At 47.0% G+C, this 22,381-nt stretch overlaps 1 protein-coding gene across 3 annotated transcripts in view; it reads right to left on the reverse strand.

Annotated features, from left to right (window-relative positions):
- The window catches only part of prkcz (protein kinase C, zeta), a 185,085-nt gene that overhangs the window by 37,885 nt on the left and 124,819 nt on the right, over positions 1-22,381 (reverse strand). For all 3 annotated transcript variants that reach the window (XM_060932674.1, XM_060932677.1, XM_060932675.1), the window contains one exon: positions 8,386-8,565. In XM_060932674.1, the coding sequence (XP_060788657.1) occupies positions 8,386-8,565 (180 nt within the window). The remainder of the gene's footprint in view (positions 1-8,385; positions 8,566-22,381) is intronic.

Consider the following 22,381-nt stretch of genomic DNA (forward strand, 5'->3'; position numbering starts at 1 on the left):
CACAGACATCAAAGAATGTGGAGGTCTTTTAATGAAAAATACAAAATTACTGTTTATCAAAACAAATAAAACCCCCCAATAAACTCTGTGTATAGTCATGTGTGTGTATGTGTTCATTTCTGTGTGTGTGTGTGTGTGTGTGTGTGAGAGAGACGTCTCTGATGCCAAGATCAGAAAAACATCACATCAATAAATAAACAGGTTTGGACATGTTCATTAATTAATCACTTCACCAGCACACACACACACACACACACACACACACACACACACACACACACACACCAATTCCTGTAATAAGGAAGACCTGGTAGAATGAAGTGTGTGATATCGATGGTGAGTGTGTTGAATGTACATGCTCCCACAGCGCCTCCTGGTGGTGAAAGATGTCTCACACTATAAAACTAAACACAGTCTCTTTACACTGACTCTGTGTTTACTTACAGAACTTCTGGGGTTGGACTGAAGTGTGACTGTACGATCACATCACCTGGAGTTAACATGTCTTAAAGCATCATGGGACTCACAGGTTTATATTAATGCACTCATTCTAATACCGTTTCCATAGTAACGGCTCTGGGGCAGTGGCAAGACTTTGCTTTGTACAGTCAAGAATGGAGAAGTAAGACACCTCCTTCCCTCCGCTAGCCTGGGTGTTCACCTTGGGCAAGCAAGAGCACACCCTGAGCCGCCGTCCCTGGGTCATGACACTGGTAGCTGGGACTCGCAAGCCTCTGTTGCCTTGCAGCCACTTCATTTTACGGAAAACACTTCAGGAGCAAACCTCAAGGAAAAATCCAGAGTGGGCCCTGTAGGTGGTTGGTTTTGTCATTTTCGATTTCCTTCTGGCAGCTCATGCAGCCAAACCGACACCAAATGTTCTGCTCTGCTTTCCTTTGGACTGCACTGATGAGGCTGAGAGGGGGATCCTGCTGATTGGGCATCCCTGAATCGCCATACACCATCCCCAAGCTTGTGTAAATGGAGAGGGCACTTCATAGACCTGTTCTACACTACAAAGATGTCTGCAAGCGTGACATGATGGTGTGCAACATTAAGCCCGCAAGCTGGGAGACTGCTGCAGCAGACCAAGGGAGCTGTGAGGATATCCTGGGAAGTGAGGAGAATAGTTCGCCACAGTGGGAGGACAGAAGAGAGTGCAGACAGCAGCGGGTAGCCACAACCCCTCCAGATCCAGTTGTGGTTTTCATCTGTAGCCGCTGCAACAGAGCCTGCTGATCCAGGATCAACTTGTACAGCCAGTGCAGGAGCTGCACCTCATGAGGAGACTGAACCATATCGCAACTTGCCATTGTCTTTGAGACACATGGGGGCCACCAGTAACGGCTTAGTCACAGGAATTGGATGGTGGACGCGCCACATAAAAGGATTAAAAATGTATGTAATAGCTGATATGGTGAAATTTTCTGTAAATATTTATTTACATATTTAATATTTTTGGAAGGAGTCTCCAGTGTCAGCACTTTGTAACAGTCACAGCTGAAGCTAGAACTTCGTGTTTTTTGTTACTTTTGTGGGATTTTGCTAACCCTTGTGTCTAATTTCCTTTGTTCTACTAAGCCTGGAGAGGGAATCCTACAAACCGCAGGTGCTAAAGAAGGCAACTGGACTTGCTTGAAATCCTTGTGGCGATGTAGCTTACAGCAGGTTATGGTCGCTGAACTGCTGGCTGTCCAGGTGGTGCTCTGAAAACAGTGTGGGCTTTATAGATAATTGGGCTAATTTTGAGGGCACTGCTGGCCTGTTAGGGCGGGACGGTATCCATCCCACTCGGGAAGGTGCTGCTCTCATTTCCTGCAGCATAGGTCATAGTCTCAGAACAGGCCTAGTTAATTTCTGACAATCCAGAGCCAAGGCCAGGGAGCAGACGAACAGGCTAAACCGACTGTCTGCTAGCTGCACAGAGTCGTCACTCAGGGTCCACTACATCGAGACTGTGTCTGTTCCCCGAGCTCAACAAAAAGGTAGAAATTTTTAGAGAGTTTGTTCCAGTAACCTAATCAATATAAAATTAGATCAGACTGACTGTACAGCTGCTGCCAGCACCTTTGATCTAAAGGTGGGGCTATTAAATATTAGATCTCTTACATCTAAAGCGCTAATGGTTAATGAACTCATTACTGATCAGGAGTTTAATGTACTGTGTTTAACAGAAACATGGATTAAGCCAAATGAATATATAGCATTAAATGAAGTGAGTCCTCCTGGATACAGTTATATACACCAGCCTCGTCTAACTGGCAGAGGAGGAGGCGTCGTGGTTATTTATAACGATTATCTAGGTGTAACACACAAACCTGGTTATAAATTTAATACATTTGAAGTTCTTCATACTAATATAATGTATGTAGCCTCAAAAAATAGGTCTACCCAGTTAATTCCATTACTTATTATTTACAGGCCCCCGGGGCCATATTCTGAGTTTCTTTCTGAATTTGCAGATTTTATCTCAGATCTGGTTATTTCCTTAGACAAAGCTTTAGTTGTCGGAGAGTTTAATATTCACTTCGATAACCCAGAAGACCCTTTGAAAACAGCGTTTGTGTCCATTTTAGATTCAGTAGGGATTAATCAGAATGTCATAGGACCGACCCATAATGGTGGTCACACCCTCGATCTAATACTAACATTCGGGTTAAATGTAGAAAATATAGTCACACTTCCACAGTCTGAAGTTATCTCAGATCATTATCTCATCTCATTCAAAATATGTCTGAGTAATAATATATGCACCTCACCACGCTACTGTATTAAACGTACATTCACGTCAACTACTGCACAGAGCTTTATAAATGATCTCCCAGAGTTATCAACTTTGATTGGGTCACTGTCAGCCCCTGCAGAACTTGATCAGGCAACTGAATGCTTAGAGTCAACATTCCGCCATACTTTAGATAATGTAGCTCCTCTTAAAAGGAAAATGGTCAGAGACAAAAAATTAGCACCCTGGTATAATGATGACACTCACACTTTAAAACAGACCACTCGAAAATTGGAACGTAAATGGCGTCAAACAAAATTGGTAGTGTTCAAATTAGCGTGGAAGGAGAGCTTCCTGAAGTATAGAAAAGCTCTTAGTGCTGCGAGATCAATATATCTCTCCTCCCTAATAGAAGATAACAAAAATAATCCTAGATTCCTATTTAATACTGTAGCAAAATTAACCAGGAATAAGTCCACTATAGACACATGCACACCTGCAGTATGGAGTAGCAACGACTTCATGAATTTTTTTAATGACATAATAATATGTATACTGTTCCTACTTATTCAGGTGACATTGGGCATACCTAACAACCTGTGTTCTCTCTCTCCCCCCCCAAATTTGTCCCTCTGAGTTACATGTTGGTCCTGAGATCGAGATGCTGAACCTCTTCTGCTCCTCGGACCTGCCTGATCCATCCTGGTGCCCTGTGTCTGGATGGAGTCTCATCGCATCGCTCCTGTGGAGGACGGCCCCATGTGGACAGTTGGGAGCACCTGGAGGACGCTCTGGACTCTTGCAGTGGTGCTTTTGTGGCTGGGGACTGCAGTTGACTTGCTGACTTTAGGACTGCGGTTGTTGTGAACGGTTTTGCGCTCGGGTTTCCGTCAGTGGGGGGTTTATAGCGTCAACGAAGCTGACTTTATGTTAGGACTGTTAATGTTATAGTCATGTTGTCTGTTGTTGCCCAAATGAGGATGGGTTCCCTTTTGAGTCTGGTTCCTCTCGAGGTTTCTTCCTCATGTCGTCTGAGGGAGTTTTTCCTTGCCACCGTCGCCACAGGCTTCATCATTGGGGATAGATTAGGGATAAAATTAGCTCATATTTTAAGTCGTTCAAATTCTGTAAAGCTGCTTTGTGACAATGTTTATTGTTAAAAGCGCGATACAAATAAACTTGACTTGACTTGACGTTTCACCTCTCATCCAAAAGGCTTCTTCAGTTCTGTCTGACTAGTGGGGAGTTCCAGGTCTTTATCCTCTAGTGGACCAAAAGCAACCCTAAGGAGAGTCGTTAAGGTCACATGGGTTGTTGACCCTCTCAGGCTACGTTTACACTAGACCGTATCTATCTCGTTTTCTTCGCGGATGCACTGTCCGTTTACATTAAACCACCTGGAAAAGCCGGGAAACGGGAATCCGCCAGCGTCCACGTATTCAATCTAGATCGTATCTGGTCCGGTGCTGTGTAAACATTGAGATACGCGGATACGCTGTGCTGAGCTCTAGCTGGCGTCCTCATTGGACAATGTCACTGTGACATCCACCTTCCTGATTCGCTGGCGTTGGTCATGTGACGCGACTGCTGAAAAACGGCGCGGACTTCCGCCTTGTATCACCTTTCATTAAAGAGTATAAAAGTATGAAAATACTGCAAATACTGATGCAAATACTGCCCATTGTGTAGTTATGATTGTCTTTAGGCTTGCCATCCTTCCACTTGCAAGTAGTAAGTGATGTGCGCTGGGATCACACACACAGCGGCTTAGTCCCGAATCGTGGCTTGTTCACTTCACTCGCGCGCTGTGTGAGCTGCGCAGGGCCGGAGTGCGCACCCTCCAGAGGGCACTCGCTGTTCAGGGCGGAGTGATTTGGAGCGCAGGATGCCTGCGGAGCCGAGCGTATCCGTGTATTGGTGTTGCTGTGTGCACGGCTAACGGTTTTAGTGTAAACGCGAATCGTTTTAAGAACGTTAATCTGATGATCCGCTGATTCGACGTAATGTAAACGTAGCCTCAGTCATCCTGTAGGTGTTAAGGCCAATTTATGCTGACAACCCAGTCCTCACAGATAGCGTCGCAGACAGTGTCTGCGTAGCCCCCCCACCTTCGCAGACACTCTGCGCACACCTCCCAAAAATTGTGACCACCGCAGAAGCCTCGCAGACAGCGTCGCAGACAAGAGGGCTCTGATTGGTCCACTCTACATCCGCTGTACACGCACTTCCGCTTCCCTACTTTCCCGGTTTGGTTTGTTTTCACAACCGGCATTTTTAAAAACACGAGCGAAGATGGAGCAGCACAAAGAGCAGTTGATTGAGGAAGTACGTACATCTATACGACTCCAGTTCTAGTCATTATAAAAAAAAAAAAGTTCTAGTCATTATAAGTAACCGGAGGATAAATACTCCACTAACCACACCCACCAACTACTCCTAGCGACTTCGCGCCCCCTTGCGTTGTGCCGGTGAATAACATCGCGCACGCCTATTACTCCCCGCTCAACGATAAATTACAACTGTCTGCGAAAAGCTATCTGTGAAAGCCTTGTCGCAAGAGCATGCAGAGGCCTTTAGGGACAACGACCCATGTGACCTTAACGACTCTCCTTAGGGTTGCTTTTGGTCCACTAGAGGATAAAGACCTGGAACTCCCCACTAGTCAGACAGAACTGAAGAAGCCTTTTGGATGAGAGGTGAAACGTCTTCAAGTATTTCAAGCAAGTCCCGTTGCCTTCTTTAGCGCCTATGGTTTGCAATGGCCTGGATGACTGAGAACTTTCACAGACAGGAATCCTACAAATTTTTCTTCTTGGACTAATGCCACTACTCTTTGGCTAAGTTTTTGCTTCTGTTAGCTAATGCTAATATTAACTGCTCACCAGCTCAGCTCTCCGTGAGTCCTCTCCCTGGTTGCCTTTCTCCTCCCTGGCTCACTTGACAGGTGAGTCTTCATTCTCTTACGAACTGTTTCTCGGTAGTTAACCCTAACCCTCTCATATAATGAGTAGGCGTTGGGCTAACACTGGGTTCTGGCTAACGTGGCCTGCTCTGACAGTTGTGTAGTTGCCTTGCTTGGCTTTGAGATGTAACTTCTTAGATGTCGTCCGTTGGTGGTGCTTACTGGGCATGGACCTCCCCATACTGGGCCACGGCCTCTGCTTACTAGACCTGGGCCTCTGCTTACTGGGCCTGGGCCTCTGTGTACACTTTGAAACATGTTTATTTTTTCATCACCATGGACCTGGTTTATTTTCCAACTCAGTTGTAGATCTAAACTGCCATGCTCAGCTTGACCTGCCTGTATAAACCAACTGTAATTTGCTCAGAATTACACAACACCCATACTACATCCATTGTTCTTCTAGATGACACTGGAACCTGTGCTATACATCTTCAATACCTTCAATTTGGTCCTCTCAACTGACCTGCTCCTGTGTCGCGTTGACTCTATCAGGGCTCATAATATAAATCCTGAGTCCTCAGCATCTATAGACAGTTCTCACTATAGCCATGTCTACTACCCTTTGGCCAATCTCCACTCAGTCTCCTTATTAAATTGTTGTTTGCTTACCAACAAAGCCACCCTGCTTGTAGACAGTTTTGAAGAAAATATTCTGATCATGGAAACCTGGCAAACCCTGAACAACCACACAACTTAATCTGCTCACTCCCTCCAGCGAGAGGTTTTAATTTGCCCAACCCTGTGTCAGGGGTCGAGGGCATGGCCTGACTGTTTTATACAACGATACACTACAAACTGTGGCCGCTAACCTCCACAGTGTTTTTGTCATTTGAATCTCTTGCACTGAAAATTCCTGGCCCCAAACACCCTATTTGTTCTTCTCATCTCTTGACTTCCCCACTCATGTCCGTGGTCATATCCTTGATCTTGTACCTCTGGGCCTGATGTCTCTGTCTCTGGGTCCCTGATCACTATCTCATTCAAATCTGTTTTTCCTTACCAGTCACCAAACATTGACAAGATAAAACTAAATCACCTCTCAAAATCTCAACTCTATCAGTCCGAATGTCTTCTCGTCTGCCTGCTCTGCGTCCTCTCTCTCCTCAGTGCTTGACTTCTCCTTCCCTCTGAGATTCTCAGTGTACTAGTCTTCCGTTCCTTCAGTTTAAGTATGCTTGCTCCTCAGAAGGTTCGGCTTGGTATGTCTTCATCTCGCTCCTCCCCGGTTCACTCTGGAGCTCCAGATAATGTACGCAGCAGGTCGGTGTTTGGAGAGTCTTTACAAAAGAACTGGTCTTGTTGTCCAATCACAAGCTGCATCTGATCACATTCACAAATACAAAACTGATTTTAATGCTGCTTGAGCATCTTTCCTGTCGTCTGTTTTTAGTAATGCCACCAGTTCAAAAGCCTAGATCACTTTTTTCTGTTATTAGTAAAATCATTCAGCCCTCTGTTACTGGTCTGAGTGGTTCTGCAGAACTCTGGGATTCTTTCCTACAGTTTTTTTTTCCACGATAACTTCATATCCATTTACAACTGTTTCTCTAACATGGTCTCTTCCTCTCCCGAAATTCCTGTAGAGTGGTTTTCTCTCTATGCTTGCTATTTTCTTTCACTCTCTCTTCTCCTCTATCTGTTGTTAATTAAAAACTGCCAGTTAGACCTTGCTCCCTCCCTCTCATAAAAAAACCTGACGTCCATTATTGCTGAGCCCATCTTTCATCTGATTAACACATCCTTCATCTCTGGTTTTGTCCCACTTGAGTTAAAAACTGCAGCAGTCACTTCAGTATTAAAAAACCTGATCTTGAGCCATCTGATTTTAGTAACTAGAGACCGATTTCTAATATACAGACCGATCTCTAATCTGCCTTACACTGTAAAACTTCTTGAAAGGGTTGTTGCCACACAGCTACAGTCCCATCTTGCCACTAATCATCTTTATGAATTATTTCAATCCGGTTTTCGTTCATCTCACAGGACCGAGTCTGCACTTCTTCAGGTAGTTTATGACCTCATCTCCTCTGCTGATGCTGGGGCTCTGAATATCCTCCTTCTACTGGACCTTAGCTGTGCCACACCGTCTGTCCTGAGCTGCTTCTCCCTCGACTCCAGCTGTTGGTATTACTGCTTCTGCCTTTTCCTGGTTGAAATCCCATCTTACAGACAGCAGTTTATTTCCATCTCCAAGTATATGATTTCCATGGCATCCATCAGATGTGGCGTCCCACAGGGTTCTGTCTCAGGACCTCTGCTGTTCACCAGCTACCTGCTACCCCTGGGCCAAATCATCCACCGTCATGGTCTGAACTTTGACTGCTACACAGACGACATGCAGGTTTCTGTTAGTTGCAAATATGCTGTATTTCTTCTGTCTCTTATTTGTATTGATTTCCTTTTGTTTGTGGCTCTGTTTTGTTTTGTAGTAGTGTTTCTTTGTTTATCATTACTCTGTAAAGTGTCCTTGGGATGGTGAAAGATGTGATATAAATTAAACTTGTTGTTGCCGTTATCTGAGATCTTCAGCACAGAAGACCTTCCTGGACTTTGTTATTGATGTGATATGATCTGTCTCTGTATGACGTGGCATTTCATTGGGGTTATTTTTTATAATTTATTATGTTTGTGTTAGGGTTTATTATGTTTAAACATTGATGTTTCTCTGCATTCAGATGTTATGGATATTTCTTCTAACCTCGTCATCGTGCACCAGCTCCTTCTTCACCACCTTCATGGCGTAAACGTGTTCGTTCTTCTTCAGACGCACCAACAGCACTTTGGCGTAGCTCCCTCGTCCAATCACACGCATCAGATCAAAATCAGACAGGGTCAGCGTCTCTGATAGCTGCAGCTTCTCCATTCCGTCCACCACGCCCTGTAATGAACACACACACACACAAACACAATTGACACAAACATGCTGTACATACATGAAGCACAAACTATCGTGTGTTACACCTGAATATTAACTGAAGCTACATAAACTACAGCGCGATATTAAACAGGAGAGACGACGACATCGATACAGTTTGGAAAATGATGTTGTGAGTGCATAAATATTCACCCCCATCACTGTGATTTAATTCTGGCTCAGTTTCCATCAAAGTAACAAGCAGAACACAGTGGAGCAGTGAGTCATCAAAGCGATCTCAGTATAAATACTCCTGTTCCTGGAACACAGCCGGGTACAGATTGTTCTAGAGAACTATAAATCAGGGTTTGATTATATTTATGTTTATATTCCAGACTCCGAACATCTTGCAGAACTCGAGAGTGAGTAAAGAGGAGATTAGTCCAAGAGGACAAGGAGAACACTTAACGAGCTGGAGATCCACAGCTCAGATGGAGAAACTGCTCACAGGAAAACCACAACCACAACCTGAACACACACACACACACACACACACACACACACACACACAACCTGAACACACACACACACACACACAACCTGAACACACACACACACACACACACACAACCTGAACACACACACACACACACACACACACACACACACACACACAACCTGAACACACACACAACCTGAACACACACACACACACACACACACACACACACACACACACACCCTGAAAACACACACACACACACACACACACACACACACACACACACACACACAACCTGAACACACACACACACAACCTGAACACACACACACACACACACACACACACAAAACACACACCCTGAACACACACACACACACACACACACACACACACACACACACAACCTGAACACACAAACAACCTGAACACACACACACACACCCTGAACACACACCCTGAACACACACACACACACACACACAACACACAGCCTGAACACACACACACACACACACAAAACACACACCCTGAACACACACACACACACAACCTGAACACACACACATACACACACACAACATACACCCTGAACACACACACACACACACAACCTGAACATACACACACACACACACACACAACCTGAACACACACACACACACACACACACACACACACACACCACACAACCTGAACATGCACACACGCACACACACACACATACACCCTGAACACACACACACACACCCTGAACACACACACACACACACACACAGAACCTGAACACACACACATACACACACACAATCTGAACACACACACAGAACCTGAACACACAGACACACACAACCTGAACACACAGACACACACACACAACCTGAACACACACACACACACACACACCCTGAACACACACACACCCTGAACACAAACACATACACAACCTGAACATACACACACACACACACACACACACACACACACACACCCTGAACACACACACCCTGAACACACACACACACACACACACCGCACAACCTGAACACACACACACACACACCACACAACCTGAACATACACACACACACACACACACACCCTGAACACACACTCACACACACACACACACACACACCCTGAACACACACCCTGAACACACACACACACAAACACCCTGAACACACACCCTGAACACACACACACAATCTGAACACACACACACACAGAACCCGAACACACACACATACACACACACAATCTGAACACACACACAGAACCTGAACACAAACACATACACAACCTGAACACACACACACACACACCCTGAACAGACACACACCCTGAACACACACACACACCCTGAACACACACACACACACACACACACACACACACACAGCACAACCTGAACATACACACACACACACATACATCCTGAACACACACAAACACACCCTGAACACAAACACAACCTGAACACACACACCGCACAACCTGAACACACACACCGCACAACCTGAACATATACACACACGCACACACACATACATCCTGAACACACACACACACACCGCACAACCTGTACACACACACACACACACACACACACCACACAACCTGAACATACACACACACACACACACCCTGAACACACACTCACACACACACACACACACACACACACACTGAACACACACACACACACACACACACCCTGAACACACCCTGAACACACACAATCTGAACACACACACACACAGAACCTGAACACACACACATACACACACAATCTGAACACACACACAGAACCTGAACACAAACACATACACAACCTGAACACACACAGACACACACACACACACACAACCTGAACAAACACACACACCCTGAACACACACACACACACACAACCTGAACACACACACACACACACACACACACACACACACACACAGCACAACCTGAACATACACACACACACACACACATACATCCTGAACACACACACACACACCATGAACACAAACACAACCTAAACACACACACCGCACAACCGGAACACACACACACCGCACAACCTGAACATATACACACACGCACACACACATACATCCTGAACACACACAAACACACACCGCACAACCTGTACACACACACACACACACACACACACACCCTGAACACACACACACCGCACAACCTGAACATACACACACACACACACACACACACACACACACACACATACATCCTGAACAAACACACACCGCACAACCTGAACATACACACACACACACACCCTGAACACACACACACACCCTGAACACACACACACGGCACAACCTGAACATACACACACACACACACACACACACACACGCCCTGAACACACACACACACCCTGAACACACACACATACACAACCTGAACACACACACACACACATACACCCTGAACACACACACACCCTGAACACACACACACACACACACACACACACACACGGCACAACCTGAACATACACACACACACACACACACACACACACACACACACACACCGCACAACCTGAACACACACACACACACACACACACCCTGAACACACACACCCTGAACACACACACGTACACAACCTGAACACACACACACACAAACACACCCTGAACACACACACACACACACCATGAACACAAACACACCCTGAACACAAACACAACCTGAACACACACACACCCTGAACACACACACACACACACACACACCGCGCAACCTGAATATACACACACACACATACATCCTGAACACACACACACACCCTGAACACACACACACACACACAACCTGAACACACACACACACACACACACACACACACACACACACACAGCACAACCTGAACATACACACACACACACACACATACATCCTGAACACACACACACAAACACCCTGAACACACACCCTGAACACACACAATCTGAACACACACACACAGAACCTGAACACACACACATACACAACCTGAACACACACACACACACACACACACAACCTGAACACACACACACACCCTGAACACACACACACACACACAACCTGAACACACACACACACACACACACACACAGCACAACCTGAACATACACACACACACATACATCCTGAACACACACACACACACCCTGAACACAAACACAACCTGAACACACACACCGCACAACCTGAACACACACACACACACCGCACAACCTGAACACACACACACACACCGCACAACCTGAACATATACACACACGCACACACATATACATCCTGAACACACACACACACACCGCACAACCTGTACACACACACACACACACACACACACACACACACACACATACACCCTGAACACACACACACCCTGAACACACACACACAAAACCTGAACAAACACACACACCCTGAACACACACACACACAACCTGAACACACACACACACACACACACAGCACAACCTGAACATACACACACACACACACACACACATACATCCTGAACACACACACACACACCATGAACACAAACACAACCTAAACACACACACCGCACAACCGGAACACACACACACACCTCACAACCTGAACACACACACACCGCACAACCTGAACATATACACACACGCACACACACATACATCCTGAACACACACAAACACACACCGCACAACCTGTACACACACACACACACACACACACACATACACCCTGAACACACACACACCCTGAACACACACACACACCCTGAACACACACACACCGCACAACCTGAACATACACACACACACACACACACACACATACATCCTGAACACACACACACCGCACAACCTGAACATACACACACACACACACACACACACACACACTGAACACACACACACACCCTGAACACACACACACGGCACAACCTGAACATACACACACACACACACACACACGCCCTGAACACACACACACACCCTGAACACACACACATACACAACCTGAACACACACACACACACATACACCCTGAACACACACACACCCTGAACACACACACACACACACACGGCACAACCTGAACATACACACACACACACACACACACACACACACACACCGCACAACCTGAACATACACACACACACACACACACACACACACACACACACCCTGAACACACACACACACACCCTGAACACACACACGTACACAACCTGAACACACACACACACAAACACACCCTGAACACACACACACACACACACCATGAACACAAACACACCCTGAACACAAACACAACCTGAACACACACACACCCTGAACACACACACACACACACACACACACACCGCGCAACCTGAATATACACACACACACACATACATCCTGAACACACACACACACCCTGAACACACACACACACACAACCTGAACACACACACACACACACACAGCACAACCTGAACATACACACACACACACATACATCCTGAACACACACACACAAACACCCTGAACACACACCCTGAACACACACAATCTGAACACACACACACAGAACCTGAACACACACACATACACAACCTGAACACACACACACACACACACAACCTGAACACACACACACACCCTGAACACACACACACACACACAACCTGAACACACACACACACACACACACACACACACACACACACACACAGTACAACCTGAACATACACACACACACATACATCCTGAACACACACACACACACCCTGAACACAAACACAACCTGAACACACACACCGCACAACCTGAACACACACACACACCGCACAACCTGAACACACACACACCGCACAACCTGAACATATACACACACGCACACACATATACATCCTGAACACACACACACACACCGCACAACCTGTACACACACACACACACACACACATACACCCTGAACACACACACACCCTGAACACACACACACACACCCTGAACACACACACACACACACCGCACAACTTGAACATACACACACACACACACACACATACATCCTGAACACACACACACACACCGCACAACCTGAACATACACACACACACACACACCCTGAACACACACACACACACGGCACAACCTGAACATACACACACACACCCTGAACACACACACATACACAACCTGAACACACACACACATACACCCTGAACACACACACACCCTGAACACACACACACACACACACACACACACACACACACAGACACGGCACAACCTGAACATACACACACACACACCGCACAACCTGAACATACACACACACACACACACACACACATACATCCTGAACACACACACACACACCGCACAACCTGAACATACACACACACACACACACACGCCCTGAACACACACACACACACCCTGAACACACACACATACACAACCTGAACACACACACACACACATACACCCTGAACACACACACACCCTGAACACACACACACACACACACACGGCACAACCTGAACATACACACACACACACACACACACACCGCACAACCTGAACATACACACACACACACACACACACACACACCCTGAACACACACACACACACCCTGAACACACACACGTACACAACCTGAACACACACACACACAAACACACCCTGAACACACACACACACACACCATGAACACAAACACACCCTGAACACAAACACAACCTGAACACACACACACCCTGAACACACACACACACACACACACACACAACCTGAACACACACACACACACACACACAGTACAACCTGAACATACACACACACACACATACATCCTGAACACACACACACAAACACCCTGAACACACACCCTGAACACACACAATCTGAACACACACACACAGAACCTGAACACACACACACACACACACCCTGAACACACACACGTACACAACCTGAACACACACACACACAAACACACCCTGAACACACACACACACACACCATGAACACAAACACACCCTGAACACAAACACAACCTGAACACACACACACCCTGAACACACACACACACACACACACACACCGCGCAACCTGAATATACACACACACACATACATCCTGAACACACACACACACCCTGAACACACACACACACACACAACCTGAACACACACACACACACACACACACACACAGCACAACCTGAACATACACACACACACACACATACATCCTGAACACACACACACAAACACCCTGAACACACACCCTGAACACACACAATCTGAACACACACACACAGAACCTGAACACACACACATACACAACCTGAACACACACACACACACACACACAACCTGAACACACACACACACCCTGAACACACACACACACACACAACCTGAACACACACACACACACACACACACACAGCACAACCTGAACATACACACACACACATACATCCTGAACACACACACACACACCCTGAACACAAACACAACCTGAACACACACACCGCACAACCTGAACACACACACACACACCGCACAACCTGAACACACACACACACACCGCACAACCTGAACATATACACACACGCACACACATATACATCCTGAACACACACACACACACCGCACAACCTGTACACACACACACACACACACACACACACACACACACACATACACCCTGAACACACACACACCCTGAACACACACACACAAAACCTGAACAAACACACACACCCTGAACACACACACACACAACCTGAACACACACACACACACACACACAGCACAACCTGAACATACACACACACACACACACACACATACATCCTGAACACACACACACACACCATGAACACAAACACAACCTAAACACACACACCGCACAACCGGAACACACACACACACCTCACAACCTGAACACACACACACCGCACAACCTGAACATATACACACACGCACACACACATACATCCTGAACACACACAAACACACACCGCACAACCTGTACACACACACACACACACACATACACCCTGAACACACACACACCCTGAACACACACACACACCCTGAACACACACACACCGCACAACCTGAACATACACACACACACACACACACACACATACATCCTGAACACACACACACCGCACAACCTGAACATACACACACACACACACACACACACACACACACTGAACACACACACACACCCTGAACACACACACACGGCACAACCTGAACATACACACACACACACACACACACGCCCTGAACACACACACACACCCTGAACACACACACATACACAACCTGAACACACACACACACACATACACCCTGAACACACACACACCCTGAACACACACACACACACACACACGGCACAACCTGAACATACACACACACACACACACACACACACACACACCGCACAACCTGAACATACACACACACACACACACACACACACACACACACACACACCCTGAACACACACACACACACCCTGAACACACACACGTACACAACCTGAACACACACACACACAAACACACCCTGAACACACACACACACACACACCATGAACACAAACACACCCTGAACACAAACACAACCTGAACACACACACACCCTGAACACACACACACACACACACACACACCGCGCAACCTGAATATACACACACACACACATACATCCTGAACACACACACACACCCTGAACACACACACACACACACACAACCTGAACACACACACACACACACACACAGCACAACCTGAACATACACACACACACACATACATCCTGAACACACACACACAAACACCCTGAACACACACCCTGAACACACACAATCTGAACACACACACACAGAACCTGAACACACACACATACACAACCTGAACACACACACACACACACACAACCTGAACACACACACACACCCTGAACACACACACACACACACAACCTGAACACACACACACACACACACACACACACACACACACACACAGTACAACCTGAACATACACACACACACATACATCCTGAACACACACACACACACCCTGAACACAAACACAACCTGAACACACACACCGCACAACCTGAACACACACACACACCGCACAACCTGAACACACACACACCGCACAACCTGAACATATACACACACGCACACACATATACATCCTGAACACACACACACACACCGCACAACCTGTACACACACACACACACACACACATACACCCTGAACACACACACACCCTGAACACACACACACACACCCTGAACACACACACACACACACCGCACAACTTGAACATACACACACACACACACACACATACATCCTGAACACACACACACACACCGCACAACCTGAACATACACACACACACACACACCCTGAACACACACACACACACGGCACAACCTGAACATACACACACACACCCTGAACACACACACATACACAACCTGAACACACACACACATACACCCTGAACACACACACACCCTGAACACACACACACACACACACACACACACACAGACACGGCACAACCTGAACATACACACACACACACCGCACAACCTGAACATACACACACACACACACACACACACATACATCCTGAACACACACACACACACCGCACAACCTGAACATACACACACACACACACACACGCCCTGAACACACACACACACACCCTGAACACACACACATACACAACCTGAACACACACACACACACATACACCCTGAACACACACACACCCTGAACACACACACACACACACACACGGCACAACCTGAACATACACACACACACACACACACACACACACACACACACACCGCACAACCTGAACACACACACACACCCTGAACACACACACACACACACAACCTGAACACACACACACACACACACACACACACACAGCACAACCTGAACATACACACACACACATACATCCTGAACACACACACACACACCCTGAACACAAACACAACCTGAACACACACACCGCACAACCTGAACACACACACACACACCGCACAACCTGAACACACACACACACACCGCACAACCTGAACATATACACACACGCACACACATATACATCCTGAACACACACACACACACCGCACAACCTGTACACACACACACACACACACACACACACACACACACACATACACCCTGAACACACACACACCCTGAACACACACACACAAAACCTGAACAAACACACACACCCTGAACACACACACACACAACCTGAACACACACACACACACACACACAGCACAACCTGAACATACACACACACACACACACACACATACATCCTGAACACACACACACACACCATGAACACAAACACAACCTAAACACACACACCGCACAACCGGAACACACACACACACCTCACAACCTGAACACACACACACCGCACAACCTGAACATATACACACACGCACACACACATACATCCTGAACACACACAAACACACACCGCACAACCTGTACACACACACACACACACACATACACCCTGAACACACACACACCCTGAACACACACACACACCCTGAACACACACACACCGCACAACCTGAACATACACACACACACACACACACACACATACATCCTGAACACACACACACCGCACAACCTGAACATACACACACACACACACACACACACACACACTGAACACACACACACACCCTGAACACACACACACGGCACAACCTGAACATACACACACACACACACACACACGCCCTGAACACACACACACACCCTGAACACACACACATACACAACCTGAACACACACACACACACATACACCCTGAACACACACACACCCTGAACACACACACACACACACACACGGCACAACCTGAACATACACACACACACACACACACACACACACACCGCACAACCTGAACATACACACACACACACACACACACACACACACACACCCTGAACACACACACACACACCCTGAACACACACACGTACACAACCTGAACACACACACACACAAACACACCCTGAACACACACACACACACACACCATGAACACAAACACACCCTGAACACAAACACAACCTGAACACACACACACCCTGAACACACACACACACACACACACACACCGCGCAACCTGAATATACACACACACACACATACATCCTGAACACACACACACACCCTGAACACACACACACACACACACAACCTGAACACACACACACACACACACAGCACAACCTGAACATACACACACACACACATACATCCTGAACACACACACACAAACACCCTGAACACACACCCTGAACACACACAATCTGAACACACACACACAGAACCTGAACACACACACATACACAACCTGAACACACACACACACACACACAACCTGAACACACACACACACCCTGAACACACACACACACACACAACCTGAACACACACACACACACACACACACACACACACAGTACAACCTGAACATACACACACACACATACATCCTGAACACACACACACACACCCTGAACACAAACACAACCTGAACACACACACCGCACAACCTGAACACACACACACACCGCACAACCTGAACACACACACACCGCACAACCTGAACATATACACACACGCACACACATATACATCCTGAACACACACACACACACCGCACAACCTGTACACACACACACACACACACACATACACCCTGAACACACACACACCCTGAACACACACACACACACCCTGAACACACACACACACACACCGCACAACTTGAACATACACACACACACACACACACATACATCCTGAACACACACACACACACCGCACAACCTGAACATACACACACACACACACACCCTGAACACACACACACACACGGCACAACCTGAACATACACACACACACCCTGAACACACACACATACACAACCTGAACACACACACACATACACCCTGAACACACACACACCCTGAACACACACACACACACACACACACACACACAGACACGGCACAACCTGAACATACACACACACACACCGCACAACCTGAACATACACACACACACACACACACACACATACATCCTGAACACACACACACACACCGCACAACCTGAACATACACACACACACACACACACGCCCTGAACACACACACACACACCCTGAACACACACACATACACAACCTGAACACACACACACACACATACACCCTGAACACACACACACCCTGAACACACACACACACACACACACGGCACAACCTGAACATACACACACACACACACACACACACACACACACCGCACAACCTGAACATACACACACACACACACACACACACACACCCTGAACACACACACACACACCCTGAACACACACACGTACACAACCTGAACACACACACACACAAACACACCCTGAACACACACACACACACCATGAACACAAACACACCCTGAACACAAACACAACCTGAACACACACACACCCTGAACACACACACACACACACACACACACACACACAACCTGAACACACACACACACACACAGCACAACCTGAACATACACACACACACACATACATCCTGAACACACACACACAAACACCCTGAACACACACCCTGAACACACACAATCTGAACACACACACACAGAACCTGAACACACACACATACACAACCTGAACACACACACACACACACACACACACACACAACCTGAACACACACACACACCCTGAACACACACACACACACACAACCTGAACACACACACACACACACACACACACACACACACACAGCACAACCTGAACATACACACACACACATACATCCTGAACACACACACACACAACCTGAACACAAACACAACCTGAACACACACACCGCACAACCTGAACACACACACACACCGCACAACCTGAACACACACACACCGCACAACCTGAACATATACACACACGCACACACATATACATCCTGAACACACACACACACACACCGCACAACCTGTACACACACACACACACACACACACATACACCCTGAACACACACACACCCTGAACACACACACACCCTGAACACACACACACACACCCTGAACACACACACACACACCGCACAACTTGAACATACACACACACACACACACATACATCCTGAACACACACACACACACCGCACAACCTGAACATACACACACACACACACACCCTGAACACACACACACACACGGCACAACCTGAACATACACACACACACCCTGAACACACACACATACACAACCTGAACACACACACACATACACCCTGAACACACACACACCCTGAACACACACACACACACACACACACACACACAGACACGGCACAACCTGAACATACACACACACACACACACACACCGCACAACCTGAACATACACACACACACACACACACCCTGAACACACACACACACACCCTGAACACACACACACAAACACACCCTGAACACACACACACACACACACACACACACACACACACCCTGAACACAAACACACCCTGAACACGAACACAACCTGAACACACACACACCCTGAACACACACACACACACCGCACAACCTGAACATACACACACACATACATCCTGAACACACACACACACACACACACACACACAACCTGAACACACACACACACACACAACACACAGCCTGAACACACACACACACAAAACACACACCCTGAACACACACACACAACCTGAACACACACACACAACCTGAACACACACACACACAACCTGAACGCACACACACACCCTGAACACACACACACTCACACACACACACACACACACCCACACAACATACTCCCTGAAAACACACACACACACACAACCTAAACATAGACACACACACACACACACAACCTGAACATACACACATGCACACACACACACAGACACACACAATCTGAACACACACACACAAAACCTGAACACACACACACCCTGAACACACACCCTGAACACACACCCTGAACACACACACACACACACACACACACACACAATCGGAACACACACACACAGAACCTGAACACACACACACACATACACACACACACACACACACACACAATGTGAACACACACACAGAACCTGAACACACAGACACACACAACCTGAACACACAGAC

Source organism: Neoarius graeffei, chromosome 10 (genome assembly GCF_027579695.1).
Source record: "Neoarius graeffei isolate fNeoGra1 chromosome 10, fNeoGra1.pri, whole genome shotgun sequence".
Taxonomy (NCBI): Eukaryota; Metazoa; Chordata; class Actinopteri; order Siluriformes; family Ariidae; genus Neoarius; species Neoarius graeffei.